At 56.4% G+C, this 24,143-nt stretch overlaps 4 protein-coding genes across 4 annotated transcripts; 3 read left to right on the forward strand and 1 right to left on the reverse strand.

Moving 5' to 3' along the window:
- Window positions 1-724: 724 nt before the first annotated feature.
- BESB_017550 (uncharacterized protein) lies at window positions 725-3,377 on the forward strand (the record flags this gene model as incomplete). The annotated part of the gene is made up of 6 exons (XM_029360470.1): window positions 725-1,008; window positions 1,695-1,828; window positions 2,051-2,170; window positions 2,359-2,494; window positions 2,885-2,990; window positions 3,216-3,377. The coding sequence occupies 6 exons, from the start codon at window positions 725-727 to the stop codon at window positions 3,375-3,377; spliced, it is 942 nt and encodes a 313-aa protein (XP_029216446.1).
- A 2,308-nt stretch (window positions 3,378-5,685) lies between these two features.
- BESB_017560 (uncharacterized protein) lies at window positions 5,686-8,714 on the forward strand (the record flags this gene model as incomplete). Its single annotated transcript, XM_029360471.1, has 4 exons — window positions 5,686-6,559; window positions 6,762-7,244; window positions 7,829-8,127; window positions 8,496-8,714. The coding sequence occupies 4 exons, from the start codon at window positions 5,686-5,688 to the stop codon at window positions 8,712-8,714; spliced, it is 1,875 nt and encodes a 624-aa protein (XP_029216447.1).
- A 2,606-nt stretch (window positions 8,715-11,320) lies between these two features.
- On the forward strand, window positions 11,321-15,751 carry BESB_017570 (uncharacterized protein; the record flags this gene model as incomplete). The annotated part of the gene is made up of 6 exons (XM_029360472.1): window positions 11,321-12,469; window positions 12,856-13,161; window positions 13,508-13,597; window positions 14,088-14,495; window positions 14,870-15,264; window positions 15,712-15,751. The coding sequence occupies 6 exons, from the start codon at window positions 11,321-11,323 to the stop codon at window positions 15,749-15,751; spliced, it is 2,388 nt and encodes a 795-aa protein (XP_029216448.1).
- A 4,540-nt stretch (window positions 15,752-20,291) lies between these two features.
- On the reverse strand, window positions 20,292-21,778 carry BESB_017580 (putative vacuolar atp synthase subunit e; the record flags this gene model as incomplete). The annotated part of the gene is made up of 4 exons (XM_029360473.1): window positions 20,292-20,424; window positions 20,590-20,801; window positions 20,979-21,135; window positions 21,507-21,778. 4 exons carry the CDS (start codon window positions 21,776-21,778, stop codon window positions 20,292-20,294), a joined length of 774 nt encoding a protein of 257 aa, XP_029216449.1.
- Window positions 21,779-24,143: the final 2,365 nt, after the last annotated feature.

Raw genomic sequence — 24,143 nt, forward strand, 5'->3', positions numbered from 1 at the left:
TGTCCAGCTCTTGTCAAACGGATTGAGTTCTCGCTGGGGCTCGCATTTTGTGAATACGACTTCGTCTTTCTTGCCGCGTTGCCAGCTAGCTGAGCTTTCTGGCGGGGGTAGTCACACGAGAGTAGCTCCTTGACATACTACTAGGGCCTACTGTGGAACCGACGGAAGAGGCACGCCTGTAACTGGGCAATTTTCCTGTCAACTACCTTTTGCCGCTTCCCTATCGTTCCTTTGTTCATGCCTTGGAGCACTGCCCTCCAATAATGGCACCCTTCGTACTCGCGCCTCCTCATCTCCGTGTCCTCTGGAACTAGGCATGAACCCCGCCCAGGAATCGAACCTGTCGCATGGCCGTTTCACGTGACTCACTTGTGATGTTTCTTCCTCTCGACGAGGATCAGGCTGTCCCATGTGTGTAGATGATGGCTCACAATGTCTTTGGAAGGTTAGCATTTTGTTGGCGACTCTAGCTCTGACAAGCAAGGCTGGATCCGGGCAGCTTCTTCTGTCGTGCGACGGCGGGAGACATCACCGCCACAGGTAGGTTTCGAGAGCGTACGCATCTCACGCTTCCACTGTCGGAACAACCATTTTGTTCGTGCCATTTTCGTTCTGCCAAGTACCTACGGTCTTCGCCACGTCTTTGCTGAAGAGACCGGTCCACTCGGCCGGCCTTTGTAATTTCATTCCCAGAGGATCATTTAACTTAGGAAAAAGACGGAGAATGGTTCGTTTTAGTTGGAGTCAGAACAGGAGTGTGTCGGAGGAGGCGATTTCGGCCGAGGCCGCTGCCGAGGCAGAAATATCCAGTCCACTAATTCTGCCCAGTCGGACCCCTTCGTTGAAGGGGCATATACGAGAAGAGGACGAGGAGGATGACGACATTTCTTTAGTGTGCAAGGACGAAATCCGTCGCCGTCGTGCTCAGAAGAATGTTGTCGTCATCCTTGCCGTAGGGCTGTCCGCGTCCGTCATCATTGGCGTGGTGCTGTATGGCCTGACATCTCAGTAAGTCCTACCGCCCCATTGTTACGGTATTCTGTATGTTAGATGCATTGGCTAGACTGCCATGGTTGGGCAGGGTATCCTCGCCAGACCCCAAGTCGCTGCTTTCTGCCATTCCTTATCTTTGTCATGTTGCTTTGAGGCTACGAAAGCTGGAGGGGGTTTTGCGTGGTCAACGGATTCGCACCGCTGTACGCTTCGATGATAACCTCGCGAATGTCCTCTCGGTCACCGCCTGGATACGTCTGCTTGGAAGTTTCATGTGACCGTAGAGCTCGCATGTATCCACGATAATTTTCAGTGTCTCAGCCACTGTCTCCACAATCCATAGTCGAACGTGAGCGGAACAGACTTGCGTCTCTTTCCTGCCGATAGTAGTTGGGCAGCCGCATCATGGCAACAGCAATGCTGGCTTGCGGAAGGGAGGAGGGACATGCTGGTAGGAGAGGTTCCAGGGGAGACGTCCGCAAGCTGCGGCGGTCTTAAAATACAATATTGGGTGTGTCTTTTTTCCCAACAACTGAACATTTCCTGAATCATCCGGCATGACAACTCAACAACGGCAACAGAAGAGGATGAATTTTCATAGTGTAGCGCCCGGCGGCTTCGCGTTATTGTTCCCAACGTGTACGAATGTTTGCCACAACGATTGCTTCAACTCTGGGCTTTTTTCTGCGCTGCATTTCCAGGCTGCACGTCCCCACACACATCTGGATGCTGTGCATACAAGCAACTGAGAACCTACTCCTCGTCGCGCTCCCATGTGCGCTGCTGCTGTGGCGATTTGCGAAGCCCATAGACGGTGGCGACGATGCGATCAAAAGTAAGCCAAGCCAACGTCGCACAAGGGGGAGAAACAGAAATGATCTGCATCGTCAAGCTTCCGTCCTCGAGTTTTGGTTGATACGCGTTCATGGGTAGCTCTGCGCCTCTTGCAAGGCTTTTATGCCACCGGTTCGCTCATCGCGCGCTCACTGCATCACAGTCCTTCGGAATCAGAAAAACATAAAGCTGCGATGTCTCCACTGCCTTTGACTTGCTGCAGTTCGTGTGGGCGAAGACTGGAAAGAACGACGAGCTGTTCTTTGTCTCTCAGCAATCGAGATTGGCCTCGGCATATATGTGCTAGGGGAGCTGCACTTCCAACATCGAATCAGCAGTCGTGGTAGGTGGCAGACACGCGCCGGTATTCGACGGCGCAGCTCCAGCAGAACAGATGCGTAACTGCGCAGAAGATACAAACGTGTACGATTCACCGTTTTCTAGCTGCGTATGCCCGCTTTCTCCAAAGTATGCTGGCGTTGCGGGTGCTATCTCAGCAGCGCAGAAAATTGTCGATTGTGTGTCTTCCAGGGATGATAGACTTGATGGAGTTTAAGAAGGCCCTGACCATCAAGGCAGCCTGCGGTATAACAAGTGCTGTGGTATTTTTTTTTCAAGGCATTGCTGTCTGCGTATTTAGCAAGAATCTGACCAGCAACGCCTTGAGGTGAGCCCAGATACTCTGGTAGTGTTGGGGAAGGGAATTCATGGGCGAGCTTTCGTCGCCAACCCGGCGGCGGGTATCGTCGTGACAGTTAGTCTTAGCGCACGGTCGCAACGCGTTTTCTGTAAGTCGGCAGTGCCGATGTGTAGCGGCGGGCATGGCATCCCGAAGCGTGAGAAGAATCCCAGGAAACGTAATGCTCAGCGCGCGGCCCCTAGCGGACAGAAAAGATGAGGAGCCAGGCGGGTAGCTGGCCCCACCCCTCCTTGGTGGGGACTACTGTGTCTAGCTCCTGTGCTATGAAGAGAACAGTCAATCAGACAGCTGCATCATAGTGGCCTCCTGTGTGCGTTGCCTTGTTGCCTGTGCTATTGTATGCACGCGGACCGCCAGACAGTGCACGGCATGCATTTTGGCGGGGGCTTTTCTGAGCCTTATCACGGCGGTCACGACATACGACCGTCTCGGAAAATGGACTAGTCGAGCTAATCGCTTGCAAGTAAGTCACCAGTCGGAACAGTTAGGTGGACAAAGTACGCTGCACAGCTGAGTTGAGTGACCTTACGTTTCGTAGTCTGATCATGGATTACTATTGCACATTTCGGTGGCGACGTCTGTCTGCCCTGAGGGATGTTACAGGTTCCTACAACCTCCCGCAGTCCTTTGTAGTAGCGAGCGGTGGCTGACCCCGGAAGAGATCATGTGGTGTCTGTTTTTTCCTCAGCGCGACAACGCCTCAGACTATGCCACCATCGGTGCAGGAAGCTGTCTGCTCGTACACGGTACTTTTGGTCTAATCGGTGCGCTCGTGCGGAAGCGATGTGATGACGACACACACGGGTCAAACGGATCGCCAGTCAGGTATCCTGGCGGGGAGGCAATTTGAAAGGCCGAGCCTAGGGCTCAGAGTTAGGAAACGAGGGCAAACACACCGTGATAGATCTTGCCATAGGCTCCAGAGGCATTCGAAATGGCATTTCGGCAAACATCGAGTTTGTTGACAATGGAAACAACGTCAGCCAGCAATGAAAGCATTCTGACTGTGTGTCCCCCGTGAAAAACCATTTCTTCAGATTTGGGGGGGGGGCGGGGGGAGGGTGTGGGAGGAAGTTTTCAGTTCATTGTTTCGTTGGCCGCGGTTGACGGGCCACAACACTGATGCTTTAGAATGCGGTGCTTGTTACCTCCTCCCAACGCGAGCCGACGCGGCACTGCAGGAGGTTTCGAGGGTCCGTAGCTTAGGGTTGTGGGGATTAGGAGGGTTTAGGTGCGTAGGCAACCACGTGCCTTTCTCCGTGGCACGGTTTTGCGCTTTTCTCTACCATTATGAATCACATGACGTTGAGAATGAGAGTGTTTTAACTGGTGAAGGACTCTAATGCAGTTTCCGTTCGGCATATGAGCATGTAACACGAAGATCGCGTGCCGATTCGATATTGGGGACCGTCAGTCACGATCACGGTATACCCGTAATTGTTTCGAAACTTGACTTCTCAAAAAATAAACCCGATTTCCTTGCTTACCGATCCAACGGTATGTATACAAGTTGGCACCTGCCTTCCAGGTGGGAATCCTTGTGCCTATCGATGCCCGGCCCGAGTGCGTGAATTCCCCGCCTAGTGCGAGGCCGCAGGTGCGTAGCTATGACGTAGAGACCCAATGCTTTTGTGAAATATTGCAGTATTAAACCTGAAGACGTCCTAGCACGCGGTACGCCTATGACTTTCTGTAGACCGACGAGCATCAGGCGGAACGACTTCCGCAACTGACACTGTGTAGCCAGCCTCGTTGTTTCCGTTACACCAGGGGAGCAGCTCCTGCCAGTGCCCGCGCGCGAATGGCTTTTTCACCCTCCTACAGAGGCTGGCTGAGTCTGCATGGAGACGCTGTGGGTGTCTATCACCACTTAACATGAGAGTGCAAGGACGTGCGATGCGGCGTCCATCGAATGCGTTCTGTGGTGTGCTAGAGAGGTCTTCCCGTCGTCTGCACTTCCCTTAGTTTACCCAGACTTGGCCGCTGTTCCCCCCCCTACCAGGGGAAAGGGAGGGGGGAGACCGCGATCAAGTCGCACGGCATCCAATGCACCAAGTTCTGCTTGCGCCGCTATGCTCGCTGATGGACGATGACTAGTCAGAACGGTGTAGTAGTTCGCTGTTCTCTTCCTGGATTCAAGCGCCAGTGAGTGGAACTACCACTTTCAACGCCGTCGGGCATCCACCAAGGCTCTTGAATACCATGCGTCTCTTGATTACCATGCGTAGAAGTCTCGGCAACACACACAAACGAGAGTCGTACCGAGCTGAAATATCAGGAAAGCGGTTCTCGGGCTCTGAAACCTGCATCTGTACTTTTGCACGTCTGCGGGATCGATGCAACACGGACGGCTTGGCGATTTCGCGAGGACGAGCAGAGCATCTATTCGAACCCAGCTATCTTTTCCAGAGCCTTTTCGTGTGTTGTGTCGCGGGCGCCCTTGACGTATCACTGCCAAGCACATGATGAGTTCTTCTTTACCTGAATGGTATTTGTGTCTCACTTTCCTACGGTACTCTGTGTCTCTTTTGGAGAGCCTGTGTAGACTGCGCTTCTACCCGCTTCCTTCAGTCGCTAGCTCTAAATTGTGCAATAAAAAAAGGCCTACTCAGCTTCCATTTCCCATGTCGAAAGAGAAGAATGCGTGTTCTCGCTGGTCTGTCCTCTCTACAGATGAGCTACGTTAGACGCCATCTTCTATCTTTAACGGATGCCGACTGCGAGGACGAATCGATTGCCCGAGGCGGGCGGTGATGCGTTCCTGCGTTCCCTGGCCCCGTTGTTTCTTGTCGGATCGCAACTGCTTCTTTTTTTCTAGCAAAAACGTCTGGATTAAAGCGCGGGATCTTCTATCGAACGGTATCCGGATCGATCCTGCTTTTTTAACCGTATCGCACCTGTCGCTAGCTCGCTGCAGGGTCAATTGCCCGCAGCACGCAAAAAAGCGCTCCCTCGCCCTTTTGCGCTTCTTTTGCCCAGGGCGCTTCTTCTCCCCTCTTCGGTTCAAAGACGCTTGACATTCTTCCACCACATTTCTGGCATCTTTTTTCCCTTCGTCGTCGTGCCAAACGCGCTCTGCCCTCCGCTCTGCGGGTTCTGCTTGGTTTCCGCACGTTCTGTCTTCCCACCGCGTTGCGTAGGTCCATTGCCTTCTCCCCATGGAGCCCGTTCCACCGCCAGTCAGCGCAGATTTGCAGGCAGAGGCTCCCGCCTCGCCCCCTAAACCCTCGGGAGGGGCGCAGGACGCCGTTCCTCCTGGCGTGAATGCCTCAGCCTCGCCGTCTTCAGCTAGCAACGCGGCTGCAGACCTCGGAAGTTCTTCTCAGCCAGCCGAGGGGAGCTCAGGACCCAAGAGCGCTCCTGCTGAAGCGTCTCTTCCCCCCGTAGGCTCATCTTCCGTCCTTGCCGGAGGCTGTGACGCCGACAATGGCTGCGACCCCCCCTCCGCGACCGCCCCCGTTCCGCCGGCGGCAGAGGGCGACAGAACGGGCTCGCGCGCGAGTCTGAAGGCTCCGGAAGCATCGGGCGAGCGCAGAAGGTCGCGGCACGAAGCCCTGGAGACCGTAGTCGACGCGCTTGCGCACATCAACAGCCCCTCGCAGTTCGCACCCCCCGCAGCCAACGCCCTGGCGGGGGCCCGCGGGGGCGGCGCGGGGGACCGAGCGGCCCCTGCGCCGGTGTTGGAGACCGCCAAGAGCAAGAAGCTGCATTTGGGTTCCAGTCACCAGGCGTATACCGGCCTCGATCAGTGGCTCGATAACTACGGCATCGACATTGAAGACCTCGGGCCGAACTTCCAGTCGGGGAAACTCACAAACGCCCACAAACTGGATCTCGCCACGTACTCCTGGACGCAGGACAAACACGCGGACGTCAAAGGCGCCGTCGTCCTCTTCCACTCCTACACGTCGCATGCTCTCTGGGACTTCATGCGGCACCAGCCAGGGAAACGCGAGGTCATTTCCGAGGTCAACACCCGCACAGGAGAGAGAGAGACCGTCGACCTTACCACATGGGTTCCTCTCTACAGCGGTAAGGGGCCCTCGGATGCTGCAGATGCTGCGTAGACACCGACTGTTATCTCCAGAACACAAGTAGCCTGCATGCCTCTAGTCAGCTCTTGGCGTGCAGCAGCCGCGACTCGGTCGTGTCTGATTTCGGCGCGGCGGGAGGGTCGGCGGCCGCTTTCAAGTTGCGCAATGTGGTGTGTTTTCTGGATCTTCGTTGCCCGCAGGAAGCTGGGTGGAGGCGTTTTGGAAGCAGGGCTTCAACGTGTACGCGATGGATCACCAGAGTCACGGACGGTCGGCGGGGTGGCGGGAGTGGCGGTGCAACGTTGAAAAGTTCGATCACTTGGTGGACGACGCGCTGCAGTTCATAAAAACAGTCGTGGCTAAAGACCCCGTTACCCCCGACAACGTGCCGATCTACGTGCTGGGCTACTCGATGGGAGGGAACATCACGCTCCAGACGCTCGCGCGGATTTTCGCGGACGACTCCGACGAAGGGAGACACCTGCAGGCGCGCGTCAGGGCGGCGGTGCTGCTCGCCCCGATGCTGCGGATTCTGCTGGACAGAAAAACAGCTTTCCTCGCGAAGCTCAACAAAAGCGTCATCAGCTGCTGCATGCCCAACCTTCGACTCGGACGCTCCACAGGCGACGAGGCGTACGCCTACCTTGATCGGTGGTATGAGAAAGATCCGTTCGCATACGGAGGTGGGTCGCCGGCCGGCTGCTCAAGGCTGCGCCGACCGGCGCAGCCTTTTGCACAAACAGACACATGCGCGCTTGAAGACTACGGAAATCGCAAAGGCATAGGGGGCACGATGTCACGAGACAGCCTAGATACATCGCCTGACACCCGGGGTAAAAATTCGACGGTCGGGGGACGCCCTTCGAAGGCTGACGTTCTCTCTGATTCGCGCAGGTCCGCGGTTCCAGCCTTCTCAGAAGCGATCGCATTTAGGCCAGGCGTAGTTATTATCACACTCCAAGGAGCTGTTTTCTCTGCACAGATGATCGCTATCCAGAACTGTATATCTCAAGTCGAATAAACAACGGCAATAGAGTTCTCAGAATTATCCCGCCGGGTGCGATTGAGCCCGTGCGGTGCGCAGCCTTGCTCTGCTGAAGTATAAAAGGAGTTGAACAACGAGAGAAAAAATAAGTCGTGACCTTAAGGGTGCCTTGAATGGAGACATGCGTAGGTACTGGCTGCGCGTGGAGAGTCATCGCCTCGTCACGCGTGCGTCGCCGCCACGGAGCGCGGGGACGTTTGCTTTTCGTGTGTTTTGCCTCAGGAAGCCCAAAGTCGCGTATGATTGCGAATCTGTACTCTGCGACGATCAAGGCGAACAAGGTGATCCGGACTCTTCCTGAGCATCTGAAGGTCCTTTGTCTCCAGGGGACGGGAGACGCGACTGTGGACTATCGGGCCGCACTCCTGTTAGCCAAGACGCGCGTGCGACTCGATTTGATGTATCTCACGGGGTGGAGCCACTACCTGGCGAAGCAGATCGGCTTCGAGCTCTTGAGAGACCTCGTCGCGGCCTGGGTTCACGCCAAACTCCGGACAGACACGCTGCTCTCCCCTACTCGCGTAAGTCAGCGAACCGCTTTCTGCGGGTCGTGCCGCTGCGCTGCAGTTGCGTCTCGGCGAAACTCCACCTCCACGCACTCACGCGCTGTGTCCATACCGAAGTGAAGACACCTTTTAGTGGGCAAGGGCCTACACTCCGGGAGGGTACAGCTGGGCACATGAGTCACTCCCTGCGAGCGAAGACGTTGTGTTTTCGTGCAAAGTTCGCGCGCGAAGCAGAGAACGAGATCAGACCAGCGGACTTTCCGACATGCGGCTCCAGGCGTGAAGCCAAGGGTGTAGTCGGCGCGTCTAGGTGCTTGTAGTCACGCGAAAGCACACTTGTCCGTGGCCAGTCTCTCTGCTTCTCCTTGTTTCGATTCTCGCAGGACTCTTTCCAGAGTGCGTCTTCGGGGCTGAACGCGGCCGCGGACTGCGGGGCGAACGCCTGCACGCAGACGTCTTTCGAGGCCTTCGCAGTCCCGCCTCCGACTGTAGGGCAGGAGGCGTCGAAGCAGTCTCAAGGGGAACCTCCTTGCGGCTCCGCGAGCGCTGCAGCCGAAGAGCCAGATGCACACCGGAGAAGGGATGTGCTTGACTCTGCATGAACCGCGAGCAGAAAGCAGCAGCGGACGTGGAAGCGCCTCCAACGAAGTGTTCCTTGCCCGTTCTCGAGACCGGGCAACGCCTAAGCGGGGGAGTTTTTTGTGAGCAGGCCGCGCTAGGGGGGGGGGGAGGGAGCAGATAGTCGCCGGAGGTTCACAGCGTGGTTGTGCGGCGTTTCATAGAGTTGAGCGAGTTGTGGGCCGTCTGTGTAGTTGTGGGGAGGAGAGACATGTGTGTGGAGGCGGCGCATGTTTCGTCATTTTTGAGGGCGAGGCCGCTTTTGTCCGAAGTCAAAGCGTACGCCTCTCTGCGATATGCTGCGCGGTTTCGCCACGCATCTGTGGTTGCGTCCCTCGCGCGGTGCCCGCGTTCGTTTTCGACTGGCTTCGACTCCTTCCGCGTCAACAATGTAGCTTGAGAGGAAGCGTCTTCGCCTCACCGGTTTCGTACGCGCAAAGACGGCAGAGAGGGGGGAGGCATCATAGCAGAGGCCCCGAACTGTGCTGCGAGCGAGCTGTGGAGTGACTCGCGCAACATGGACGATGCTGCCCCCCCACGCAAATGCATCATGGAGTGGGTGGAAATCTGCTGGTTCATCCAAAAATAGCGGCAGACAGAGCAGAGCCTTGTCAGCTACACTCACTGGTCGCAGGTACGACGCGCTCACAGGAACAAAAGTATCTATTGAATCTCAGCTCACGCCACAACAGACGTCTTCGCCGCGCTAAAGCCAGAGGCTCAGCTTTCCCAGCGGGGGCCTGGTGTTTAGTTCCAGACGGCGCCTGCGCTGCTCGGTAAACTGAGACAGCATGACGCGACGGGTAATACCCATAATGTACCGCCTTCGTTTTTCTCGCGCACAAGAAGCCAGTGGATCCCACGGTGCAAGCTTCGCTAACCAAGGTGGAAGTTTGTGCCTCTTCCATTATTGAAATCTCAGGTTCAGTGCAGAAAGGCTCACAGCCCACGACAGTGGAGACGCAGCTGAACCGAAAATAAATATGCAGGAAGTCGCGTGCCTGTCTTTACGGTAGAACCAGTTTTGTCTCCTCCCTAGCCCCTGCTGAGCAAGGCTGTATCACCTGTGTCTGGTTCGCTCTGAATTTCGGCAACTTCATTCACTTGGTGGAGCCACTCGTTCACAGACACTGGCATCGGGTTGGAGTTTCGACTTTCTACGTTTCCCACGCCTCTATGCTTCGTCGTCGTGTACAACTTGCCTGATCCTGTCAGCGGCGAGTGCGCGGCTGGTGCAAGCAGGTGTAGGCAGACTCGTTTCGCGCTTCGACTTCTCCAACTACCGGGCGGTTATTTCGCTTTGGACCGCCTCTCAATGCCGCTAGGGAATCTGCGGGAGGGAGGCGCAGACTGCCACCGAAGACACCGGGCATACAAACTCGCATTCTCCATCTCGGTTGCACGCCTATCTTGAGTTGGAAGAATAAGGCACAGAAGCGCCCACCAAGGCGTTGCTGGCTGCGTGGAACCACTGTGCTTGGCAACTTCCTCATAACGCCCTTTCGGCCTCACTCTGCCGGTAGCCTGGCAACCCATGCGGAAAGGAGTTTACGGCGTTCGCGGTGCTGCCGGCTCTCGTGTTAAACGCCAACGTAGTGTTTTTCGGAGCTTCGGGGGTCAGACAGTTTGCGGCGGCCATTTTTTGAAGCCCTGTGACGCGAAAAACACCGAGCCGCGCGCCGGGGGTGCATGCGCAGGGCCTCGCTTTGTCAGCCTTCGTTGGGAAGACAGCTAGCAAGACATGACGCTTTCGCAGAGAGGAGATGCGGACGGAAAACGAAGAGGTCAACGCGAGCTGCGGCATAATTGTTGGGGGAGAGTCCCCGGTCTGGAAAAAACCCTTAAACTTCCAGACACCGCGCAGGCCTTCAACCGTTTGCTTTATTTTCTCCGGTCTCGGCGTATCGCTAGCTGGGCGACGACTGCATTCAAAAAGCCTCGCGTGCCCGAGGAGGTTGGTGGGACTCATCGGCGTTTATGGAAGCCCCATAAACTGCGGAGTTTGTTCGACCTGGAAATGGGCGTTCGCGGCTCCCAGCAGGACCCCGTTAACACTGTACCCAGGCTCGGGTCGATTCGCATGTACGCAGGCGGCAGCGGCGGAGGCGCACATCGCCCGCTCCGCAGGAACTCTTGGCTTTTCTTCTCAAGGCATCTGTCACGTTCCACGCCACTCGCTTCTTTTTCGTGTTTGTCACTCGTTTTTTGAAGTGACCCCGTCTCGAGGGCAATGCGCGCCGCGACCAGGTTCGATGCGCCGCCCGCCGGGCTTGTCTGGCTCGCGACTTGAGGCGAACGCCGTGTCTACCTCCTGCGCAGGAGATGGGGGAGGGGGATGAAGGGAGAAGGAGAAAATGAGGAAATGCGACAAATTCAAAGAGCTTTTTCGCTGGCAGGAGGGCGACGCGACGAGGTCCTGATCTCTTGACCGCGCCGCCCGTGCCTAGCGGCTGGCGAGTGACTCCTGTCTCCCGGTGGCGTCTGTGTGCCTCGACTGCGTGCCAGCGTCTTCTCTTTTGTCGGGAGGGAGCCGCCTCATCTAGGCCACGCTGCTCACTCACGCCACCAAGCTTCCTCGAGTTTCAGGAAAATGGAAGTCTGCTGTGCCACGTGCCGTCCACCGGCGTCTCGCTGCGCCGCGGGCGCCGAACTGCGAAGGTTTCCCTCGGCGCTCTTCGCAGGCGCGCAGCACCTCACGACTCTTGTTTTTCTCTTTTTGGTCTCCAGGCCCTTCCTCGGGTATGCCTTGGGCGTCGATCCCTACCGTGAGGCCGTAGAGACCCCCGAGGCCCCGAACGTGCCGCCGTTTCCGCCGGCGACCTCGCCGCCAGTGCCGTCCCTTTACCCTGCATCTCTGGACTCTCCTGAACTTCCGCCTCGCGCGCGGCGTCAAGCGCCGCCGCCGCCATATAATCCGCGCTACGCCGTTCCAGCTGCCGAGGGGGAGGGGCCTGCCTACCGCGTGCGCGAGTTCGCAGCGCCGCCCGCGTCGGTTCTTTCTCCCGCAGCGCCGCCTGTGGACGCGGCGTTGTACCCTTCCAAAGAGTTGCAGCTCGATGTCCCCCTTGCAGACCCTGTGCCGGTCCCTGTTCCCGTTCCTCGACGTAAATTCACAACGCGCCACACCCCAGAGGCAGCAGAAGCCTACGCGCCCTATCCCTCCGCCGGCGCAGACTCCGCGCGAGGCAGCCCCAAGCCCCGCGCGGAGGCGGCGTATACGCCCTACCCGCTCCTTGCATCTTCTGTGAGGGAGCCAGAAGCCGCCGACGACGATTTAAGTCCTACGCCCGCCCCGAGGGCGCGGCGCTCAACAAGACTAGTTTCCCCCGAAGTCGACGACTACCATCCAAGGCCTCGTGAGCCCCCCCGGGGGGCGCCGCGCGTGAGAAGGCTGCCAAAGCCCCAGACTTCTCCCTCTTATCCATTCTATCCTTCCGCCAGCGCAGGCACATCGGTACAGGCCTCAGCGCCGCCAGCTGAAGATGCAGCCGCCCAGCAAGTCTACGCTAGGATCTACGACCTGTTCAGACGCCTGGGCGAGCCTTTCCCGCCGCATCAGAGGGACTCCGACTACCTGCCTTGGTGGCACGTGAAAGGGATGGGGTACGACTATTCTGAAGATTTCTACGCCACTACGGACAGTCTCAAACATGTCAAAGAGGAGGGCGCGAGACTGGCTATTGAGCTCATCCAAGCCACTCTGCGAGGCACTCCAGCTTACCCCGAGCGGCAATTGAAGGTATGAAGAAAAGGCCGGCGGAGCTGAGCAGGGCTATGCGTGTTCGGCTCGCCGCAGGTCATGCAGGCCCTTCTCGCAGGTCGACTCTTCCGGTGCACGGTTGCTTCCGCATGCGAAAGGATAGGGGGGTCGATGACTCTGACTCATCATCCCCGCCCCAGCATTCACAAGCAGCCACCCTTCTCGGATTCAATTCGCCTGGCTTCCTCTGTACCGTCCGCCGCCTGCGCGAGTCAGGGAGCGCATTTCTCACAAAAGTGGAGACGACAACTTCTCCCTTTGTCTCCGGCTTGCCCGAAGATTGTTTTTCGGAGGTGCGCACATGGATTGGAAACCTTTCAACCAGTAGGCGAACTGCGTGCTCTGCGTCCTTTTTCTCTTCTCAGACTGTAATCATGTGGAAGCAGCACGCCCGGGATCAGTGGGAGATTGTCAGCGAGGCGGTCATGGTGCCGGCAGGCCATAACCCGTTGGTCGCTCATCTGTTTGTCGCCGTGATGCTGAACTTGACTGAGCATGTCGACCTGAAGTGTGCGCATCGACTCGCGGAGATGGAGCCTCAAGTGGAAGCCCGCTTCCGCGCCGACGATTCGCGGACTGTGCGCGTCCTGCAGAATAGGGATCTCGAGTCGCCGCTGCGGGACTTCGCTGAGATTCGCCTGATCTTCGAGCGAACTTCAAACGAAAAGAAGGTGAGCCACAAAGCAGGGCTGACGGGGAAGCGAAGCGTGGTGAAAACGTGTAGAGCTCCCTTATCATGAGCAGCAAAAAGAAAGGTAGGCGCGGTTCTTGGGGCACGCGAAGATGCTCCATGAAATCACAGGCCGCAGGCGCCTACAGTGTGTAGAGTTTTCACTGATGTTTGAACGGGTCAGGGTGCTGGGGCCTGCCACCGGGTGTGTGCGGCGACGGTGTATTACGGCAGCTACCCAGTAGAGACGGTTCTGCCGGTGCTTATCGCGACCATCGACTCGCTTTCTCCCGCTCTGTATCATGCGGGCGCTTCCCACCCCATACGCCTGATGTTTTGCTCCACAGACAGCCGCGTGCGTTGGAGACCTGTCGGGCAGACTTCGCAGCCTTCTCCCCCGCCGCATGTATCAGCCACTGCCCACAGTGCCTATGCAGGTGAGAAGTGGCTTCAGTCCTGGGCGCTCCTCCGCTTTCGTTGTCCTGTGAGCGATAGAATGAGCTTTCTTCCCTACGTTGCCTGCCTCCCGGCCGCCCTACCGCTTTAAGCCCGTGCCGTGTCTCAGTTGGCTTGCTGCGTCAAACCAGATAGAGTCTGTAGCCCGTCGTAGCGCTGCAGCAGAGGATGCGGATAGAAAGCGGAAGCAGACAAGAGGAAGGTTTGCTAGGCTGGAAAAAACAAGTAGCGCACCGCAATTCTATCACCCGGAGCGAGCGCAGAGCGTCGCTGCCTCGCGACTCTTGAGGCCGGCTCGAGCTTCAGACCCTCCTGGCACGGTATTTCAGCGCGGTGTCCACACACGAGGGGGACAGCGGTTTCTTTGTATGTGAAACCGTAGATTATATGGAGGATGATGATGCGACTCAGCAATGCCCAGATACGCGATCAGCCGCTTCTCTTCCCTCCCCTTCTGCGTGCGCTTCTCAGACTGTACTGTTGATCCCGACGCCAGGGGACAGGCCGCTGGACACCTACGATCCTCCGTCTCAGGACGGTCTGGTCGTCTACAACTTCGTCCAGCCGTTTCGCACGAGTGTGCTCACGCAAATCGAAATCAAGAAGAACACAGACCTCGTCCTCGGGCAGCTGTCGTCGATGCTTCTCAAAGCTGCGCTCCCGACTACAGAGCAGTGCGGCCTCATGTGGACGCGACTCACTCCCGCCTACACAGCGCTTGTCGAGGACGCGAGCGGCTCGCTTTACCACGTTCCTCTGTCGAAGAAAACACTGTCACTCCGGCAGCTGCTCGATGTCGCCCAAGTCGTCAAACGGCGCACGAACCGAGAAGTCAACATCACGCTGAACGTCTTCTTCCCTGCGCTTCTGAGGTCGGAGGTAAGTGCGCGGACGCTTCGGGGCCTGCGAGGGGAGAGCAGCAGCCAGCCAAGAGAGCTTGAGATTGACTTGGACCTAAGACGGCTGGTTCCACCTGCTGGGTGGCGCACTACCCGCCAGCGCAGAGCTCCTCCAGAAGGGTCACAGTGTTGTGGGGTGCTGAACAGGGGTCGCCCTGTGCGCCGGCGACCAGCGTGTAGCCGCGTGCTTCATGGCTCAGGTCATCTTGCTTTTCTGCAGCCCTAAAAGGCTTTCTGCTGTGTAGGCACTTACGGGGAAAGTGATCATCGAAAGCCTTCTCTGAGCTCAGAAGGCTTCAGTCTTGTCTAATTTCTGTGACCTGAGTGCCCATTCGTTGCGCTTTTGGCGTGCAGGCAGTTGCTGTTCACCGCTGTCAACCTAATCTCTGGAAGCAGCTCGTCCCGCGGCACACGCCAGTGAGCGGAGCTCGCATCCACGTTCTCATCAATGTGGCATGCGATGGACTCGTCAAGGCGCGGTGCAAGCGACGGGCCGTCGCTATTCGCTTCTCGAATCCCTTCGCCACGGTGGCTGATGCTCTCCTGGCTATCCGCCCTTTTATCCGCCAAACCGACGGAGAGGGTTCGATACGCTCTCCGCCGGCATGCTTCGGCGGCTACGCCCGCCTGAAAAAGAAGGTGAAGCGTCTCTTCAACATCGGGCATCCATGGAGAGAGATCGGCGGATCAGTGCGGCTGTCTGACCTCCGGCAAGAGACAACCGAGCTCCTTCTGGCGCCGCGGGTATCGTAAGGATGTATTGGACTCGTGACTCGATACCTGTAATAATTTTGTGAAGCTGCTTCTTCAGCCAAGACTGCGAAGATGCAAAGCATTTCGCTGCACAAAAGACAGAACACGCTGCCCTATTCTGCGTTCCGTAGTACGGGCGCATCATTTGATGTTTCTACTGCGCATAAGGGTTTTAACTGGCCTCGAGCGTTTGCAACAAAGTGACTGATCAAAATGCTCTGTTCCATATCCACACCGCGAAGTCGGAGGTGGAGCGCGTGGCAGATGCTTCTTTATACAATGAATCAGCTGCACTGGTGGAATCGGATCAGATATCACACAGCGGGGGGGGGAGGGGGGGGAAGGCGAACGGTGATGTTCTTCTTGCAATGCGTCACTCGCAAGGCGCGTTCGTTCCCTTGTAATTCTTTTTCCCTCCCGTGATATGTGTTTCTGACTTGCAGACACGCGCGCTTCGGGCGGATACCTCAACCGCACACATAGTGTGTCCCTCATACTTCCCGGTGTTAGCGCAGACGCCGATTATAGTCAAGCCCTTCTTTCTCAACTTTTCTCCATCGCCGATGCTGCATCTGAGTCCCGTATTCGGGGACAGGACTCTCAGAATTCTCGAATCTCCGTTCATTCATGAATGAGACACTGGGGCACGGACTAATTCCATTCCCGACTACTCATCGGCAAGCAGGTGCTGTGTTTTAGAGGGTAAACCGTGTCCACTGTCGTATTGCGAACGGGTGTTGTTCTGGAGGTGGAGGTGGAATGCAACTACACTAGCGGGGTCCCTCAATGCGCACCTGGTACAGTTTTAGTTCTCCCCGGTGACTTATGTTTCAAGAGGGGATAAAGAATGAAGGCTGCTTGCTATTTCCTATCGGCAACTTCATCGCTCGACCCCGCAGAATTTCGTTTTTGTTGCATGGCTATGATGACAGCACAAGTCTGCTGCCTGAGCACAGGGCCCATATTCGTCACGCAGATTTAAGCGCCGTAATGAGTTTCTTAAGGATGACCCGCTGACTCGGTGGGATTGTCCATGTTCTAATGCCAGTCTGTTTCGCTTCAGTTTTGAAGCGCGACTAAAAAATCCTTTCTTTCGTTGACTGGGTGCCTGGGCTTAATAACATTCAGCACCAAGTAAAAATGCCTGAAAGCAACAAACGTGTGTATTCAACTGATACGGCTGCCAGATCACATGCTTAAGCGCACAGCGAGTTCCCGCAGTCGACTGTATCGAGTTCGCCAGCTGATGTAATGCCACTGAAAGCGTATAAGTCCACCGCGGCAGAAAAAACCAGTGTTTTTCCTGCAAGGCAAAGGGCTCCCGCTACGCGGAAGAGTCTGTTTTGAAGGATTTCGCCTTACAGGACAGTTCACAATGAGGTATGCAGGTTGCCATCGGAGAGTCGGGTAACAGCGCGGACAGTTCTCGAGCAAGGCTCTCACCGGAACCCCTCAACTGGTGAACACCATGTTACCAAGGGCCGGCGCCCCTGTCCGTTGCGCTCGTAGAACGCCCTGGGCGTCGTCAGGGTCTCTGGTTGTTCGCTACTCAGAGTAGTGGAAATCACTGCAACATTGTATATGTAATTGCAACCCATGTCACTGCAGGATACGCTTTCTGTCTCCTCATCTGTCAATGCCCTCCAGGTCTTCCGAAAACAGTGCTGGAATATGATTAGTTTTAGACTTCATTACCTTGTCACGCTAATCACAAGGCATATTGAGAAGAACGAACGCATCAAGACATTGCAAGTAGTTCACTGACGTAACATAAAAGTGCGATTAATGTGCTTTTGAGGTGGCATACGTTTTTCATATCTGCCGCAACACGGGCCGGCTCGCGAGCATCTGCGTCACTGGGCTGCATTCCACATGCGGAAACTATCTGCAGCCCATTTCTGGCTTTTTAACCATCTTACCATGCAGACGATGTGTGCAACATTGTCCACCCTCCACCGGCGTTGGTTGCGGGTATTTTTTCTTGATGCTGTTAGTATTCACATTGGCGATTTGTCAGATGAGATTCAGAAGCTATTCGAACAGAATGCTCAGAAGCATAGCGGATGAGTCAACTGCTCCGTCGGCTGCGAGTTCGCATCGCAGAGTCGCAACTCGGTTATGGATTTGTTTTCTGAGCACTTGCCTGGTTGAAGGTAGCCTATCTTCCGACGTTATTGTCATCGCAGCCTCATGGCTGAGTGAAGCACCAGCTTCTTCTCTGCCATTTTTGAGATTTCCCGTCGCTAGCCTGCTCCATGCTTCTCCCCTCAGGGGAGGGGGCGAGAGCAGTTACCACCCAATAACGATGCTTCAGCTGCCACCAGGAATGCCACAGGGAGGTAACCCCCCACAGGTTCTAAACCAAAATTATGTTGCGGCTCCTGGTTCCTCCACAGGTAATCAGAGAGGCGGGCAGAGCCTTTCGGTGGCGGCCATTCCTTCACCTGGCATGCCATTTACGGGAAGCAGCCCGGCAGTTTACTTCCGTAGTCCTCTCCAGTCATTTCCAAGAGCAGATGACACTTATCCCTTCCCGAGTAACACCGACGGCCTCGCCAGCCCCCCCTCATTGCCAAATGAAATGCTGAAGTATCAGAATGCAGGGCTGCCCTCGGGCCCCCACTTTTCACAGTCACATGATCGAATTTCAGCAAGACGAGGGAACCCCGCACTACACGCAACTGCCAACTTTCCACCGTTACCAGCAGCAACGCCTGGTGCAGAGGCGATAAGGAAACAGGGCAATGATGCGACGCCCGATTCCAACGCCGGGCAAGTAAATCGGGCAGCAGTATTTGAATCAATAGCTGCTGAAGCTGTCACAAACAGTGGCTGCGCCTGGCGTGATCATCAAGGGGGAGAACATCCATCAGACACATCTGAAAATCCAGGTTATACCACGTCTACCTCATACTCTACGGGTGAGAGCGTCGGTGAGGGCAGACCTAGCAGTCTGCGTTGCCCGCTCCCCCCCAAAAATGAGCTCGCACAGAGCGCGCAAGAGTTTGACGGCACCTGGGTTACCAGCGCAGCAGCACCTCGATTGAACTTTGGAGAGCTACCCTCTAAACTTGGTAACGCAGCAGATCCGCCAGATGTCGGTAAGTGACGGGGTAGCCATGTGGAACCACTGCCGCTTTTCTAATCGGCGAAGTGAACAAACCACAGCGAAACGGGATTCCACTTAACTCGCCATCCTGGTTCCTCTTCTGACTTGGTCGCAGGGCAGCACTGCTTCGAACGGGCATCCGGACAGTGTAGCACATTGCCCACAGCCGCCCCCCCGTTACTCTTGCCACTTCGTACGAAACTGCGTTATTCTCCCTAGAATCTGTACCCAAGCTACTATGCGCAGCTCAGATCCTTTAGTCGCGTGTATCGGCAAACAGTCAGCTATTCCAGAGGTCTGCGATCTGCATTGCTCGGGAGTTCGCGCCGTCGTAGCGCAGATTGCCAAGTAGGCGACCCCAGCGGGTCAAGGAGGTCAACTTGTCCGTCTCTTGTACTGTGCGTATCGGCGTGTCAATCTGTAGGCCCCGCGCAGGAGTTGGTCTGCCCCATACGCTTCACCGTGCCTCAGCTCTGCTTCTCTGACTCAGACTGTCCTCTGCCTGAGTCCGACCAGGATGGGAGTTTCGTCTGTGCCACGCTGAGTCCCCGCATCGACGGGGTACCCGGGGTGTGCCGTTTGACTTGCGACGGAAGTGCCTCCTTCCCGTGTCCTATCGGTCAGGTTTGCCGCACGTCGATGGACATGTCCGTGTGCGTCGAGTTCTGTCCGTCAGATGGTAATCCGCCATGCGACAGGGTCACCTGCGCGGTTCTGCAGCACTGCTCAAGAAACTGGTGTCGAACTCAGGGCGCTTTGCTCGACCCCAAACTCTGTGTGCCCCCCTTTGATCAGAATGATGAGGAGTTCTTCTGTGTTCTCTAAAACCATTCATACCTATCTGTGACCGCGCTCAGGCGAAAAACTAGCCGCGGCTCGCTTCCTGCACCAAAAACAACTGGAATTCACCCTTCCCCGCGACAGAAAAGGCTCGCCCTATCCCAGTGCCTTCTGGCCTCAACGTGCGTATCGCTGCGCGCACACGCAGATGTGCTTTTTTTGAAAACGTGTGTTACGGGGGGGCTCCATACGCGACCCTTCCGCCCGCGTTTCTATTCGTAGACCTAGATGTCACACCCCCTGCCGCGGCTCGCCATGGGACCGGGTTGAGTCCGCTTGGGCAGCAAAAACAGCTTGTAGCAACAGCACCGTTTACCATCCAGAAAACGAAACAAATAGACAAATGGAGTCGAAACAAACACGCCGCACCAGTCCGTTTGTCTTCACTGGAAGGGAGCGCTCCGCCCCCTTTCCTACAACCGCCACCACACACGGTTTCCTTTGCTACAACACTTGAAGGCAATTTCGAATTTTCAGATGCCTCGCCGACACAATCCGCCGAAATCCTGCTTGATGCGGCTGTGCACTCAAACGAACTGGCGTCCTCTTGCTCCTTCTGCCCTTATCAAGTTCCTTTCCAGCGGCAGCGTGTCCAGTCTGCCTTGTTGATGCCGCATTCCTTCCCCCTTCCGCCCCCTCTCCCCCCGCTCGCTCATCAGTAGTGAACCTCCTGGCGACTTTTCTCTCCCATTTCACGCCTGTTTTCCTGTTTGCTGGAAGGTGGAGTTCCGCGTCGAGGACGCGCTCCTCGCGTTCCTTTCACCCGCCACGAAAGACTGCGGTTGAGCATGGACTCGGTGCAAACTTGCCGCGGCGGCCGCCAGCATTCCCCTGCCAAATCCGTTGGCGGTGGGCAAGGCCGAGACAGAAGAAGCTGCCCTCCGAAAGGTCTTTTTTCTGAGTCTCATAAAATCGGGGGCACGCTGCAGCTGGGGGTGCGCTCTCCCAGACTGCGCCGGCATTCAGAAGCGGCCGCACATGCAGAAGGGCGTTCTCTCCAGTCGCCACTGCGGACTCCTCTGCAGATGAAACGCTTGATAAGTAGACGCACACCTGAGTTCTGCCTCAGCACCCTTAGTGCTGATTCGGGAAGAGGGTCGTGCGAATCGTCGGCGCGCACTCGATAATGACCATTCGAAGACGCGCGTCGAAGGTGTTGTCGCAGCTGATGCGGCCGTCTCGAGTCATCAGCACAACGCCTCCACAGCTGCGAACCCACAAGCAGAAACACAGCAGACACACTCGCGTCTCTACTTTTCTCTATCGATATGTCTGCGGACTGGAGGGTGCGGTCGGGTGTAGAGGGGAGGGGAGAGACAGCCAGTCTTGTGCGCTCTGCCTCGAAATCGGCTCTGGGTGATTTTCTCCTCACCAAGACATCCCCGCGTTGTCCGTCGACGGGGGCGGGGGCAGGTAGCGCCCAGACTTGTCGAGTGTCACTTTGACGCTCTTGTTGATCCCGGCTTCGTCGCGCATGATCTCAGAGTATCTCTTCATGGCGTTCGGAATCACCGCCTCCACGAGGCCTTTGTCCATCTCGCGGCAGCGAACTATGACCTCGCTCTCCAGCAGACGCAGCAGACCCTGAGGAGAAAGGAAGCGCCCATGTCACACACGAATACAGATATGACAGTAGGCATCCTCTATACCGGAAAATATAATACTTATGTACGCAGCTTCTAGGGCGGTTTTTGTACATGCGCTGCGAGCGTGAGTTTCCACCTTTCGCGTCATTCCGCCGTACGATACCCAAACACGCACCTGGACAATCAAGTCCTCAAGCAGTTTCTGGTATTTGCCCGAATCCTGGCTGACAGTGGAGAGCTGGGAAAGAGCCTGGTTGTAGACCTCAGACAAAACCTGATCCTGAGCCGCAATGCGACGCAGTCGCGCCTTGTTGACGGCAGTCGAGCGATCGCTGAACAGACAAAGCAACATACACATCACGAAGGAAAATTACACACACAACGACACGCACAAATATATATATATATATATATTTGTTTGACTCCAGACCGCGCGACACCAGATCGCGTCGCGGTGTGGACAGAAGGGGATACACATGCAGAATGAGGCACAAGGGAGGACACGCGAAGGCCACTATTCAGCTTCTCGCTGGGGGTTCCCCCCTCAAGAGTCTGGCGGGAATAGTCGGTTTTCTTTTCCGGCACTCTGAACGCCCGTCCTGCAGCTACCTCTCTAGATGTTGAAGACACCAGCAAACGCCCTGGGCTTCACCGTTATGCTGACAACAGATTACCCCGAGACGAAAGTCTCCTTCGTGCTTACATGGCTCTCTGAGTCTCGAGCTTCTTCGCCTTCTTTTCGTATTCCTGGCGAATCTTGTCTTTCATCTGCTGCACGAGCTTCAGCTTTTCAATGTTGAAGTCCTCCAGCGAGCGAGCCTCGATCTCCTGCGCCTTGTCGCGGGCCTCGTTCAAAATGAACTTCACCATCTGCTGGATTTGTCTCTGAGCCTCAGCGTCGTCCTGCGAAGAAAACCCCGACAAACGTCGATTCATTTGCAGGGCCGACAATGTACTCTGCACAATTCTTTGCATGCCGCGAGCGAGAGGGCGGAGGTCCGCTCGCTCGCTTTCTCTACGTGCCAACACGGAAAGGCCAAAAACGAAACACGTGGAAGATAGCGAGTTGACAAGTAGAGATGGCATCGCCACAGCACTCGCCACTTCAGCAGTAACCGGGTGCTTTTCCTTCCATGTATTTTTGTTTCCCCGCGGAAGTGCCTGTCGCGAGCCCAGCCGCCCCAGGTCTCTGTTCTACGGTTGAGCACTACGGGACCAAAGGCGAAACAGGCTGACGCAAGAGGGAGGGGTGCGGGAGAGGCCGCAGAACTAGAGGGGGGCTCGCCAGTTCACTCGCAGGTAGCCAGAAACGGCAGGGGCGACTCACAGAAGGCGAAACTGGCGCGGCCAATGCATAGACAAAGAAGTTATAATCCCCCCCCCCCCCCCCCCCCCATACAAAGTTGGCATTCAGGAGTGACGAAGGCAGCTAAGCTCGCTCATTCTCACCATCGCCATCTTGTCGAAGAGGAAAAAATACGCGGAGAGGGCCTAAAGACGTTTCTGGAGGGCGTGCCTGCAGAGAAACACGTTGGACGCAATAGCAGAAAAGGACAAGTGGACTACAGACGAGGAAGGAGAATGGTGGCGGCGAGGCAACGAGCCCGCGAGGGGGAAACTGTGGAAACATGCGAGTCTCACCGCGTCACGGATGCTGGGAAAAAAGAACAGGCAGGACGTTAGGATCCATAGAAGGTGAACAGAGGAGACAGGAAAACGCCGAGGCGGCTCAGACGAAGAGACAAACACAGAAACAAAGAAAGAAATACAACCCCCCCACACTCGCAGAGAAGCAAACCACAGACGCCGCTCAGCTGACGCCCTCGAGAGGACACTTGACGATCTGGAGCACATCAGCAGCACCAGAGAGAGCTTGGATGGGTACACGAAGACCTCAACCTCTAACCCGGAGTCGAACCCGCGCGAAGAGCGGGAGACCGCCCCCAACCCGCCACAAGCACGCGGGGGAGGAACATCGAATATGTCACATGCGGAATGTCACAGGAGAGACGACGAAGGCGCCGTCTCGCTGTCGTTGAGTTTCGAATGCGCCGCGCATCCGCAGCAGATGAGCCTTCGGCACTGCCGGACCGCTGTCCTTTTATGCCTCCGGCAGAGAAGACGGGGATCAATTTCTTGCAGGATCGTCCGTCCGCTCGGCGATGGATGTTTTTTTCTGTCGGCTACGTCAGCTGGGCTTCTCAATTCCGACAGCACCGCCGAAGCAGGCGTCTAGAGAGCAGAGACGCCGTAACACGGCCAGAAGTCCGCAAAAACAAGCTCGGCACTCGATAAATGTGCGGAGGGACGAATTTCCCCGCAAAGGGGGAGAGAACGCTGCGCCCGTCGGAGTACCTGGAGGAAACGCGTCGATGGCGGAGACAGCCGGCCGCGCGAGTCGCAGATAGTGTCGCGGTTTGTCGCGGCAAGTCCTTAAAAGAGTCACGGGGTGTCGTCCTTCTCATAGACGCAAAAGAGGGAAACAATCCAGCTGAACAAACGAACCGGCGAGATAATGTCACAAAAGCGATGGGAGCTCTGCCGACAACACACACGTGCACAGCGAGCAGTCTGGCAAGGGTTTTCAGCTACTTGAGCGAGACCGCTCTTCAAGGAAGGCTTGGGGGAAAGCTCCACGACGGGGTACGAAAAGCCGTTGTGTCCTGTTCCCTACTTTCCAGGATATCACCTTTCGAGAACTCCACGGATCTCCAAAAACGTCTCCCGGGCGCGAATCCTCTCTGCAGATGGCTGCGCATGCCCAACAACGCTAAGGCCGGCGGCACAGAGAGGCGCAGCTTGCAGCCGCCAGCAGCCGATCGTTCGAAAAGAGATTTGCGAGTTGCATGCGCAGCGCGGCACCGATTCGCACAACTCCGTTTTTCCTGCTTTGCAGACTTACCGCCGAATCGACGCCACCTTTCAAAAATAGCTGTTCACTCTACGTACGCATACGACTCCTAGGCTGTCGAAGCCGAATCGACTCTTCGTCTGCACGAACAGCGGCGTGGAACGCGGAAGCCACGACAGGAACGGTGACTGGCGAGCGCCAAGGAGGTAGGGTCTGCGGCCGTCGACTTTGCTGGCTCAACTGCGTGTGCTTCAATGCGAAAGCGTATGCTTGCCTTTCCAGCGAAATGATGGCAAAGAGCTGCTGCGAAGAACTTAAAGCTGTCGGGGTTTCCGCGTGCAAAGCGTGTGGCGGGAAAGAAGCCTGCCGCCACCGCCTCTTTTGAGATCGACAGACTTCGTCCTGAACGGGCGGAGCGGTGGCGGCTCACGGGAGAAGCAGGAACGCTAGGGTGAATTTAGGTCAAACTGGCGCATCTCACGAGGCGTG

This window comes from Besnoitia besnoiti, chromosome X, assembly GCF_002563875.1.
Source record: "Besnoitia besnoiti strain Bb-Ger1 chromosome X, whole genome shotgun sequence".
In the NCBI taxonomy this organism is placed as follows: Eukaryota; Apicomplexa; class Conoidasida; order Eucoccidiorida; family Sarcocystidae; genus Besnoitia; species Besnoitia besnoiti.